Source organism: Danio aesculapii, chromosome 19, assembly GCF_903798145.1.
Source record: "Danio aesculapii chromosome 19, fDanAes4.1, whole genome shotgun sequence".
NCBI classification, from domain to species: domain Eukaryota; kingdom Metazoa; phylum Chordata; class Actinopteri; order Cypriniformes; family Danionidae; genus Danio; species Danio aesculapii.
Window position 1 is genome coordinate 36,666,481 of NC_079453.1, and position 14,246 is coordinate 36,680,726.

Consider the following 14,246-nt stretch of genomic DNA (forward strand, 5'->3'; position numbering starts at 1 on the left):
GTTTTTTTTTTCCTTAAAATGTCCTTTTGTGTAGAAAAATAAACTGTTAAGCAGTCAATAGTGAAACAAATAGTGAAAGTAAATTGTTTCTTATTGCCTTGCTTGAAGGAAATATCATGCAGCTTTTTATGTTGCAAAAATAATGTAAGAATAAAATTATTCCAACATCCCCACAATATATAGCATACAACACATTTTACACTCAAAAAGGCATTTTAAAGACAAAACCTTGACAAAGACTTGAAACTCAACCTCTGAATGTCTTGAGGTGCAACCACAGAATAAGCAGTCTAATGAATTAAGAGAAAATAACGCACACACACAGTGTCTGCATCACCACTTGTTTTATATTCATAATTTGATAATCAACTGAAATGGGAAATTAAAGTGAATATAATATTAACTACTAGCATGTTACAGTTGTGTAAAACCTGATAATCATTTTCAATTCATTTTTTTTTTGTTGTTGTCATTTGAGAACTTTTTTCATCCATAATAGAAAAAATTAATTCTATGGATGTTAATGGCTACCAGTTTTAACATTCTTCAAAATGTCTTCGCTTTATTTAACAGAACTTTAACAGGTTTGGAACAAGTGGAGGGAGAATAAATGATGAGAGCATGTTCATTTTCAGGTTAATCTTGTGCTTCAGTGGAAACAAGAACATCTGATAGTCTGTTTAAAGTGTTCACATGATCAATGTTACAATAAAGCTTCCATACTCAGCTAAACACAAAATAATAATAATAATAATTATTTATTTTATTTAACAGCGCCATTCTAGACACCTAGGGTTGTCTTACAAAATACATGCAAAAAAAAACAATAATAAATCGTAAAACAACACCTGAAATTGTGCAAATTTAAAATAATAGGCAACAGGGCTACATATGAACATCATAAATACAAAACAAAATCACAATAAGACCATAATAATGATAGTCATAAGACTTTTGTAAAACAAAAAAAAGGATTATTCACCCAAAAATGAAAATTATCACTAATCACTGACCATCAAGTGGTTCTAACCCCTTTATGAGTTTCTACTGTTAACACAAAAGAAGATATTTTGAAAAAAGCTGAAAATCTGCATTGGCTTCCATTGAAAAAAACAAAACAAATACTATGGAAGTCAATGGTTACAGGTTTTCAACATTTCTCAAAATATCTTCTTTTGTGTTTAAACAAAAGAAACTCATAAAGGTTTGGAAACAAGTAAAGGGCTAGTAAATGATGACAGAGATCATTTTTTGGGTGAACTATCCCTTTAAAATGAGATTTAAAAGTGGAGAGGCTTTCACAGTTCCTTATGTCGGTAATAATTTCTCTGGTAACACTTTATTTTGATGGTTCATTTGGGTATTAGTAGACTGTCTGCTTAATATCTGTTGATACTGCTGCTAAACAAACATTTAACTGACTATATGAAACTTTGCAAATACATGTCAGTTTACACTAACCCTAATCCTTACCCCAACCTAACAGTCTACTTATAATCTATTCAGAATTAGTTGGCATGTAGATGCAATGTAACTTAAATTCAACAAACGGACCATCAAAATAAAGTGTGACCATTTCTTTCCACTTCTCTCTTATGTCTGTTTATCGCAGGTGTACATGTATTATCACGGGATGCCTTGTTTCCAATGGCACAGAGAATAACAGACTACCCGAGCGCTGGAGTAATACCCATGTGAACATTTCACAATCAAATGTCTCCCTTCCTTTTTAGTTTGCAGTTGTTCATGCAGACATTATTGTGTAAACCCACTCAAACCAGTTGCACATTTTTGCAGTGAGGTCACTGTTTATTTTACAAGTGTGTAAAGAGCAAACACACACATGACCGACATGAGACAGACTACACACACTGCTTTCAGTCAATGTAACCCTGCCTGAGGGAAACGTCTGTTCACCTGTCAGGGATGGAGAAAGATGTGTCAATATAAACGCTAACAGGTATCACCACCTACTTACTGTCTGCTAATGAGGCTCATGACAAGCTATGTGTGCTATGCTTTAACTATCAAAGAGAGCTATTTTAATAATTGCAGATGTCTGTAAATAAGCATCAGAGAGCTTCCACTGAATGACAGGCTTGTGAGATTTTGAGGATCGTGAGCAGATTGTGACGTTACAGTCAACTTTATCAAACGGTATGAGTGTAGTTAACTCAAAATTTACTGAAAGTTAATTCTACTCATTTGAAAATAGTTTTGAACTCAGTGTTGAAGGTAATGCGTTCATTAAATACCTCATTACTTCAACTATATTGAAGTTCACAGTACTCATATAGATTAGTTTTTTTAACTCAAATGGTTTGCAGCAATTAGTTTCCTCAGACGGTTTGAGTTGACTTAACTTATTGGGTTTTACATTACTCAGCTAGTTTGAGTTCTCTTCATTTACTGGGTTTTACTGTGCTCAAATTGCTCCGTTTAATCAAATAGATTAAGTTCACAGTACTCATTACGATTAGTTTTTGAACTTAAATAGTTTGCTGCAATCGGTTTCCTAAAATGGTTTGAGTCACCTTAACTTATTAGGTTTTACAGTGTAGGAGCAGCTCGGTCTGTTGAAAATGCTGCTCCACATAATCTCCATATCTCTGAGAGTTTGTGTCTTTTATAATAATCCACTGAAAATGTCCATGCCAATTATGCTATAATTAATCTGTTTTCTAAGCCTGTTGTCAATCAAAGAGAAAGGTTTCATTGATTAATTATGGTTTATTAATGGTTTAATATTTGATCCGAAATTAGAAAAACATAGTGTTTTGAAATTAACCTGCTATATACAGTACATAGGCTGACAATAATAATAATAACAATAATAACAATAATAATAATAATAATAATAATAATAATAATAATAATAATAATAATAATAATAATAATAATAATAATAATAATAATAATAAAAACAATAATAACAATAATAATAATAATCTCTTCACTATAGAATATATTGCGCATGATAGAATAATGGACAAATATGTCAATATGATGAAATCCGACTGTCAACCTCTTTTGATACAGTCCAAGCATGTGCAAGTTCTTTAAGCTCTAGATTAATCCAGCCCTGGTGTTATAGGAAACGATAAAGGAAGTCATTTTTACCAACAGCGATCAGATTGTATAACCAAATCATATTAGATGAATTATGCAGAATTGTAATAGTGTTAATATCGTAGATATGGACTAGTGTCTACTTATTGTTTGAAACTAAGGTGTGCAGTATGAATGTAATTTTATTGATATTACTGCCTTTTTATATATGGAATTTATTTGATTTATTTTATAGTGTAGAGAGCTCTGCTGTGACATGTGAATTTCCCTTTTGGATTAATAAAGTTAAAACAAACAAACAAACAAACAAACAAACAAACAAACAAATAATAATAATAATAATAATAATAATAATAATAATAATAATAATAATAATAATATCATGTAATATAAATAATATAATATAAATAATATTAATAAAATAAAATGAAAAAAACAAAAACAACAATGTTATATTATATATTATTATTATATATTATACAAAATAAATAATATATTTTATAATATTATATACTTATAATATTATAATATGTATTATATACATAATATATATTATATATTTAATTTGTATTAATACTAAATAATTTCCACATTGTTTTATATAATAATAATAATAATAATAATAATAATATTAAATACATAAAATTACTATTATTATTTAAATAATATAAAATAACTTTCTGTTCAGTAGTATTTGTAATATTTAATTTAAAAAATTTGATTAAAATATAATCAATCATAATAATTTAACACAATATTTATTCAAATTAAATATAATAAATAATAAATCATTTTTAACTCAACAAATATTTGAATCAATAACATTATATGATAAGAAAACTAGTTAAAAACTGAGGAGTAAAAAATATTTATGGATGTTAAATTTCCAGGTGAAAGAGTCACAAGCCATTGACAAGTGTGACAAAATCATTGAATTTTTCAGGCCATGTATCTCCAATTTGTTTGATTATTTTATCGATACGATTGAACTGCATTTATTAACTTATTAATTTATTAACTTGGGATCAAATAAAAACAGTCTGTCATCTCCGTCATAGTATAAAGAGGTATCAAAAGGTCACATGAGGCCTAGTAACTCACTATAGCATCTAACATTACAGCAGCACAGTGTAAACGCATCTCATTCCCTACACTCTGACCTACATTACAGTAATACCAGCAGAGTTATGAGGTCACTATCTCTAGCCTCATAACTCCGGCCCTTCTGCGGCTGCTGGTCATCTGTCCTGCCCTTCAAATACCCAGCATTCTTTGCTCTCCTGTTCTGCAGTCAGTGGGACAAGAGATACAGAGGATTAACACACACGCATTTATAGTTCTGGGCCATGATAACATGCCAAACTCTCCTCAGAGTCATACAGACACAATTCTGAGGAGAAAAAAAAAAACTGTAAAAAACTATATTATATTGCATATATTATAGTATTTCGATCTCTACAGCACACTTATAGTGTACTGACAATATGTATTAAATACTGTTGTATACTTTAGTTTTTACTACAGTAAAAAGTGATGCATTCATCAATAAAATTTAACAAGTCTCTTTGGTTTCATTTCTAAACGTTCAAATCACACTAAATCTGCAAAAACTCACATTCAAAGAGCATAGAATCGAGAAGCGACACTCTGTTGTTGTTTGGGAAACAGCCACTAGATGCCGCTAGTGTCACGCGGCGGCCATTTTGGAATGAAAATTCCAATAGAACAACAGCATATTATAAGTCTGTAAGATAAACTATTAAAAGTGCTGATGATTGTGATAGTAAGTGTTGTATTGTCGTCTTTCAGGTTGTATCTCAGCTTTAATGCACTTTTTAAATAAATAAATAACAAATCAGCTGCTTGCCATCGTGACAGCAATGAGATCAAATGGACGGCTGATAGATGTTCTACTGAGTGTCACCTCTTGGTCATTCTAAGCTCTTTGACTATATTGACTTTTACATTTTTTCCCCATTCAAAACTATACACTTAACATGTCTTGTATATTCAATAGTCTTCGGTACAATATTAGCCCCTTTCACACAGTGATACCGGTAAATATTGGGAAAATTACTGGAACTACTTTATCGGTAAATATAAAAAAAAAAGCACTGTTCACACAGGCAAGGACGTTCCGGAAAAGACCATTCACACATCCATTCTGCAATACCGGTAAATTCTGACATCATCAACCAGAAATGAGCTCTAAACGGCAGCGCTTGTGTTGGTAAACATAGAAGGGCTTTTGTTGATGCTTAAGCATTCATGCAGCGGCTTTGTCCCAGAGACATCTAAAAGCAGGAGTGCAAACCGCAGCTAAATGTTTATACATTTGACTACATTACAAACTGTGTGGATGGAGAAGTATTGTGAACAACTTCGATGAAAAAATGCAGGAACACTTTCACATGTCGAGATGTACATAATATGTGTGTGTGCTGGCGCTCACCGGAGCACTCCACTTCACGTGCACAAGCAACTGAAGCAGAGCTTGAAGGTAAACAAACAGCGGCTTATAAGCATTTTGTAGACAATTTTTTACACAGTTGGCATTAAGAAGCAACGTTATCTGACTAACATCTAGCAGCTAAATGTGTCTGGAAAAAATATCCAAAGGTTTTTATTTTCATAAACAGCGTGGATGTGAATGAGTCTGAATGTTCTGATTGGCTGGAGTAGATGTCTCACGTCAGCGGATTCTAAGTGTGAATGCACTCTTTCCGTCAATTTTTCTTCTGCGTTCACACGGAGCAGCAATCTGGGAAATTACCAGTAATGTTACAACTTCTCTTTCTGGAAAACTGACGGAATAAATGTACCGGTATTTTCAAAAAGGGCCTGTTCACACACACAGACCTTTCCGGAAACTTGGCGGTAATTTTCCAGAAAGGTCTGTATGTGTGAAAGGGGCTATTGGCTAATTTGTTTAAATCACAATAGCTGTTGTAATACCATAGCAACTATAAAATTAGTACTCCACTATGGTTTAAAAACCCTTTAATATTTACAAAAAAAATACCACTGTTCTTTTTGATGTGGGAGACCTAAAACTGAAAACACTGCAAAATAAATGCAGGATTCCACACAATTCTTTCATGTTGTCCCAACAAAAAAATCGATTAAAGGTGCACTCACACTAAGATCGTGTCCTGGTTTGTTTGACAAGTGTAAGTGCTCCGAGTTGGGCCCAGGTGTGGTTCAGTTGGCCGGCCAGAGAGCGGTTCGGTTGGGCTTTGGCATAGTGCGCTTGTATGAGTGCAAAGCGTGCGTGAGCGCAAAACTGAAGACGCAACATCACTTTTAAGGGAGAATTACATATGGATTAATTAATTTTATAATAATATTAATTTATTAATCATTCTTACTTTTCAATGAATGCGAACTGTCGTAGTATATTAAAGACGCAAACCCCTCGCTGCACTTCAGCTGCCACCTTCAGCAAACCTCTAAATAACGGTGTCTGTTCGGCAAAATATTTGACTGCAGGTCACTGCATCTCAAATGACTAAAAATAATACAAAACTATATAACTAAAGCAATCTCCACTGAACAATCGCATCATCGATGACGCAAGCGTGCTCTGGCTGGGAAGGTAAAATGTGAGTGCAGGCCGTCTGGGAAAAGGGGAGAGGGGACAAGCGTGCTTGAACAAGTGGATTGAACATAAAACATTTAAGTTGTCCCAAAAAATTGTGTTGTGTCAGCTCATTTTAAAGTAGTTTAAACAAGCAGCACAAATTCTTTTCTGGGTAAAGATCAGTCTCTCATGCTTCATTTACACAAGTGTATTTTTGTTTTAAAATGCACAATATTGCATCAGTTATGTCTGGCATCTAGACTACTCCAAGTTTTAGGGGTGTCAAAATTAATTGTTTCTTAAGTGCACCGCGATGCTGCCACGGACAATTCGGTATCGGTTTAGTAATAATCTTAACCGTTATTATGTACTGAAGTCATTTATCTTACATCCGCTATGTCGAAGAAGCTTACTATGGCGAGGGAGGCGAGCATGAGTATTTACAACGCTCCAACTAGTTAAAAAGCAGAAACTGTGCACAATTTCACTGCGTGTGTGTTTGCTGGATAGTCTTTCACTGACACTTACAGCAGAAGCCCCTATTTCACTGCGATTGAGAGAATGAAAGTAAACTCCATTTCTCTCTCTCTGTGGCCCATTTGACTTGCTGTGGGACTTTTCCTCTCCTCTCGGCTGTTACAGCGATACTTCTGGATACAGATATGAGTGAGCGAGTTTTCTCCACCATGTCTTTCATAGATCAGCTGTGATCACCTCTGCAGTGTTGGCAGATGTAGCTGACTGATTCCAGCCCAAAAACTATCCAAAACTCGCCGAAATGCCTATCCAAAACCGCCCAATCTGGCAACACTGGGCCCCTGCAGTTTATCAGTGTCACTCATCGTTGAACTGCGCCTGTGAAGTAAAATATAAAACTGTGTATGGAAAGCATCGTCAATGCACGGTGATGCATCGAGAGATCGAATTGAACCGAATCAATCCTATGATAATCGTAACCGAACCGAACTGTGAGACCAGTGTAGGTTCATACCTCTACCAAGTTTTGATTTGAAAACTCTAGGGTTACGTTTCAGTGCAGACTTACCAAAATGCACACTTTTAAAAACAAAGGCATGACATTCGCTCCCTGATTAGCTCTTCTTAATCAGTGTGTTTCCTTCCCTGAGTTTTGTTTCATTTTATTACGATGCACTCTCAAAATCAAAAACATTGAGAAAGTGCATTCTGAATGCCACAATGTTCTGCTTTTATTGTGAATTTACATAAATAAATGCAAACCCATAATACGTTTGAATGCTGTCTTGCTCTTACAGTATAAATAGAACCAATAATGAGAAGAGTATGCGTGTAAGCAGAAGCCGAGATTTCAGTGTCTGTCTTAAGTGAGTGTGTGTGAGTAAAATTAAACAACACCTATTCACCATATACTTATAGTAATGTAGTCTTGCATGTATTCTAATATGACATGTTTAATAAAAGAAGTTGTATTATAAATATTATTAATACAATTATTAAATTAGAACAGTTGTGTGTGTGTATGCATTTCTGTAATATTTCAGGACACAAACGTGTATAATGACATGACACGTGTATTTCAAGAAGGTGGTAAACACAAAACAAAAACATGTGAGGATGTGTGTGTGTATGTGTGATCCTGTATTTCTTATGAAACCGAAATAATTTTGACCTTGTGGGGCCATACTTTGGTCCCCATGAGGATAAACGCCTTATATATATATCACACAAAATTAAGTATTTCGAAAATATAATTGAATATTGTTTCCTGTTGAGGTTGGATTTAGGGGTTAGGTGTATAGAATATAGTTTGTATGGTAAAAACATCTTTACAGCTATGGGAAGCCCCCATAAAGATGGCTGTTCATGCGCATGTGTGTATGTGTCTTGAGTAGGACTGGGGCCAAGTAGCCAGCAGGCCTTATCATCATGCGGTGCAGCAGAAAGGACAAAAATAACCAATGTGTTGGACTGTACCTTTATGAGATGTTTGTTGACCCATTTTGTGAAAGTTTTCTTCTGCACCCGGTCTCGTTCATCTGAGAAGAGAGAGATAGAGACGAGGAAACAGCAGAAAACAAGAGGAAGAGGCAAGAAGGGGGAGAAAGAGAGATTGGGTTAGTTATGTAACGCAGGAAGAAGACTACAGCACAATCATATGGCTCTGTATGGTTCAAGCATCCCTCCAGTCATGATTCAAATGGCCTGAATTTCTAATTTGTGTATTAATGATCAATACATAGAGTGTTTACATTATTTAATAGAAAGCCATGATGTATATTGTAAGAAAATAAAATAAAATAAAATAAAATAAAATAAAATAAAATAAAATAAAATAAAAATAAAACAAATAAAAATAAAATAAAATTTAACAAATAAAAAATAAAATAAATTAAATTGAAATTAAAATAAAAATTTAATTTAATTTAAAAATAAAATAAAGTTAAAAATAAATAAATAAAATAAAATAAAAATCAACTTAAATAAAAAATGAATAAAAAAATAAACAAAATAAAATAAAATAAAAAATATATTAAATAAAAAAATAAAATTTAATTCAATAAAATTAAAATTAAATAAAAAAATTTATAAAACAAACAAAAAATGAAATAAAAAATAAAATAAAATAGTTAAAAATAAAATAAAAATGAACTTAAATTAAAAAACGTTGTTAAATTCAAATTAAAGTAAATAAAAAAAAGAAAATTAAATTAAATTAAATAAAAATTAACTTAAATTAAAAAAATTAATTAAATTAGAGTTAAATTGACTTAAAAATAAAAACAAAATTAAATTAAATAAAAAATTAACTTAAAAAAAATTATTAAAATAAAAAATAAAATAAAACTAAATAAAATTAAAAAACAAATAAAAAAGAACTTAAATTAAAAAATAAAATAAAATGCAATTAAAATTTAATTATTTAAAAAATAAAAATAAAAATAAATGTAATTAAATACCATTAAATAAAATACGTTTTAAATGATAAAAATATTCATTCATAAATATTAAAAATAAAATACATATTTTCCACCAAAATAAAGGCTCAGTTTCCCCAATTTATTCACATTTTTATTTTTAATACAAATAGTATTGCAATAAAAATTATAACAAACAAAACTCAAAGCATAATATTTATATAAAGTAAAACAGTTTAGAAAGTCAACTTATCAAATGAAATCCAAAATTTCACAATATAAAACAAACAGCAATAATGACACATTAGCAGCAATATATTAGCTTCATTTGCAGAGGATTGATAAAATAGGAATCTAGGCTGAAAGTTTAAAAAAAGAGCAGTTAATAGGTTCATTACATTGTCACCTGACCTAAATTCTGCACAACTACTCCAACATTCAGGAGACTGACAAAATCACACATGAGTGATGTCCTCAATCTTATCTAACTCCGTACAAGTGGTCAAAATCAATGCTGAGATAACAGTCCTGATCTCACACCCCATGCCATGAATGTAAGCATTGTCTAAATACAAATGCAAACAAAGAATTATGGGTAGGATGCTTTGACTTGAGATGTGAGCTGTTGTGTTTCTTATCCTTAGCATTGCAGAGCGGTGACGCATTAAAACACAGAATGGAAATTAATCACACGGTCCTGCTGCTTTATGAGTTACACATTACACACATTTATCAGCCTCTTTCTTTGGCCTCGCACTGAGTCTATAGTTGATGTGGTTGCTATGGAGAGCAATACTAAGCAACCATGTGGTGCAGACGGCCCACTTTCTCTGATAAGCCCACACAGAAACTCCTACTTTAAGAATTGCTGAGTATTGCACATGCATGCATATACATTATAAACAAACCTCCAGCTTTTATTATGAAATGGATCATTAAAACATGTTTAAGCCACAACTGAAGCTAGGAAATCAAGAAATGTGAGTAAAATGTTGATTCCATCAATGTAAAACCATTAGTCAGGGTATTAAAAACACTATGGATGATGTGTAAATATGACAATGCAGACATTATTCAATAGGTGCGTCCCAAATTGCATACTTACGCACTATTCAACGTAGGGCTGAGCCGATAAACGATATAAAACAAATTGCGATAAAATTTATGTCAATAACAACGATAAGCTCTGGACTTGTTTACTCTATATTGATCTAAGAGCCGATCACAAAGCAGAACTGTACAACAATGAGAATCTAAAAGTGTGTTGATTTTAGAGATGTATTGAGTTTATGGCCGCCGAAAATTTATCCGCTGATAATGTTATTATCTAATACCTCTAATATTTCTGGCTTCAGTCATTGTTGGGGTACTCTTTTAAATCTAGAAGCATTAACAACTTATATCGAAATATATATTGTTATCGTTCAATATGAAAAATAATTATCGAGACTGCATTGTTGCCATATCACCCAGCCCTAATTCATTTAGTATAAATAGTGTAAGTAGTGCACTTTAAATACCCAGATGCTGCACTTATCCAACCGGTAAAAATTCAAGTGTAGAATGATGGACACTTCACGGATTCAACGACCGCAGGTTTGCTCATGTAGTGGAAGGGACGGAGCTTTCAGGTACTGATGTTGGATAACTTTATTTATTTTGAGTATTGAAAGCAAAATTCTCCTACGAGAGTGATTATAGCATCTCCGGATGGTGAATGTGGTTAAACTCATGCAGGTATTATTTGGTACTCTGATAACTTATTTCATTAATTTGGCAACCGTAAAACCTCATCTTTGAAAAGGTTTGAATTTGGGGATGACACTATACCATGCTGTTGAGTGTGTAAGTGCATAAGTACATAGTGCATAAGTGCATAGTGTGCCATTTGGGAGGCAGCTAATGTGCCTTAAATGCTTAGCATTCGCACTCTACTGCATAATAAATAAAGGTAAATATACAAAATAGTTCGACATAGCGTTTATTTTATTTTATTTTTTTATTAAATAATTGCACATTGTCAGCATTCAACTTACAAAATATTTTATTCTGAGAAAAATAATGGCTATCTGACAATTTCACTATGATTTTTAAAATTTATAAAAACAGTTCACATACCATAAGACCTTGTCAGGGATATTTAGAACAATATTCGATCAACATATTAAAATGCTGACATTTGGTCACATTAAAACTCTATTTACGGTTCACAGTAAAGTAAAAAAAAAAAAATGACCATCACTCATTATTTGGATTATTTTACAAATTACAAGTGAGACTGTGTTGTTACGTTTTTACAAACTGCACTATTTTACTTTCATGAAAAGCAATGTTAAACATTAGATACTTTTCCTGATTTAATATACTTTATTTTCCTATGTATAAAATCACTTTTGTACATTTAATTTGACAAAGACACAAAATGGGACGTCTCATACTTGACCTTTGAGCATGTTCATACATTACAATATTCTTTCTTTTTTATAAGTAAAAACTATGAAATCACAACATATGCTTAATGAGTACAGAAAACACCTTCTTGCCTTTTAACATGAATGACACACCCACTTTTGTTGAATTTTGGCTCTCATTCAAGAATATGCACACACTGTTGCAAAAGAATTTTTCAGAGGAAATTCAACATAAACGTACAGTTTCATCTTAAAGAAACATACTACTTTTTTTAGCCACATTCAGTTAAAGTCAGAATTATAAGCCCCCTGAATTATTAGCCCTCTGTTTATTTTTACCCCAACTTCTGTTTAACGGAGAAAATATTTTTCAACACATTTTTAAACATGATAGTTTTAATAACTCATGTCTAATAACTCATTTATTTTATCTTTGCCATGATGACAGTAAATAATATTTGACTAGATATTTTTTAAGACACTTCTATACAGCTTAATGTGACATTTAAATGCTTAACTAGGTTAATTAGGTTAACTAGGCAGGCTAGGGTAATTAGGCAAGTTATTGTATAATGATAGTTTGTTCTGTAGATTATTGAAAAAAATATATATCTTAAAGGGGCTAATAAGTTTGACCTTTATAAAAGCTTTTAAAAATTTAAAACTGCTTTTATTCTAGCCGAAATAAAACAAATAAGACTTTCTCCAGAAGAAAAAATATTATCAGACATACTGGGAAATTTCCTTGCTCTGTTAAACATAATTTGGGAAATATTTAAAAAAGAAAAAAAAATCAAAGAGGGCTAATAATTCTGACTTCAACTGTACTACTACTTTTTGGGTACAGGCTGATTTTACAATTTTTCTAGAGACTTTTACCCTTTTTAAATCCATTCATCTGATCTCAGGGGGGAAACACATTAGCTTAGCTTAGCATAGATCATTGAACCCAATTAGACCATTAGCATTATGCTCAAATGTTAATATCTCAAAAGTTTTGATAAGTTTCCTATTTAAAGCCTGACTCTTCTGTAGTTACATCATGTACCAAGACTGACGGAACATTATTTAATTAATCAATTTAATTAATTACCTGATTTTCTAGATTTATATGGCTAAGAACTGTACTCTCATTCCAGCACAACAATCCAGGCACTTTGCTGCCATACCACGGCTTCAACAGGCAAAATGATTGTATTCATTCATGCAAAAATGAGAGCAAGATGCTAATGGTCCAATCCGATTCAATGATTTATGCTAAGCTAAGCTAAATTTCTCCTGCCAGACCTGGAGATCAGCTGAATGGATTAAAACAATGGAAAAACTCAAATGTTTACTGTAACGGAAAGTTGAAAAATTAGCCTATTTCCAAAAACAAGTGGAGTTTCCGTTAAAGGATTGACTTTCTGATTGTCACAATGATGCACGTTTTCTTGTTTCTCAGTACAGTGAGTCAGTATGTGGTGTTTCACACACCCTGTCCTGTGCTGAGCAAACATGCTACAGAAACTCACCCCATCATGTTCACACACATACACGTGGACTCACTGATACAGCTTCTCGCCATTAGCAGACACACACAAATCAGCAAAGAGCACATCCGCTGACACACAAATCACAGTGGCCATGTGACTCTGATGACGACACACACACACACACACACACACACACAAACAGCAACACAAATAGAAACTGACCTGCGCAGCACATGAGTGCGTGCAGATGAGCATTCAGGCTCCGCTCGGTGCAATACTCAGGCCACATTCTGTCCACCACCACTTATTCCTTTCAGCTCCAAAACGATCTACCTTTCCTTCGACATGTCTACCGAGTGTGCCGTTTCACACCTTAAAATCCAACCCCACTCCAGCAGGAATTCGAAATCCCTCAGCGGGAGTTGAAAAGCAAGTCCACGCTTGAAGAAGCAGGCATAGATATTTAGGCTTTTCTATCTAAAGCTCCCACGTTCTACCACCGTTGGCCAGTCTTCCTGTCTGCTGCCATATCAAAGCTCAGCCTAAGCGAGCAGCCTGGCTCACACGTGCTTGTCAAACTCTGCAAGAGCTCCTCCTTCACAACTAATAAGGACTGATTCTCCCCTCCTCCCTCAAACCACTGCCACTTTCGCTCTTCGAGGCTTGAGATCTGTCGTAAACGCAGTGAAAAGTGCTCCGACCTCTTTCACAATCCACAGTCAGCTTTCAGAGTCCGAATGAAGACGCTTTTATGCAGCAATTAATCTATAAGAGTCTCTTCACGAGGCTTCCCTAAGTGTTGATAGAAAGCTCCAAA

At 33.1% G+C, this 14,246-nt stretch overlaps 1 protein-coding gene across 1 annotated transcript in view; it reads right to left on the reverse strand.

Moving 5' to 3' along the window:
• macf1a (microtubule actin crosslinking factor 1a) overlaps positions 1-14,246 on the reverse strand; it is a 388,147-nt gene that overhangs the window by 236,033 nt on the left and 137,868 nt on the right. The window contains 1 exon segment of the mRNA XM_056479293.1: positions 8,603-8,664. Within this exon segment, the coding sequence (XP_056335268.1) occupies positions 8,603-8,664 (62 nt within the window).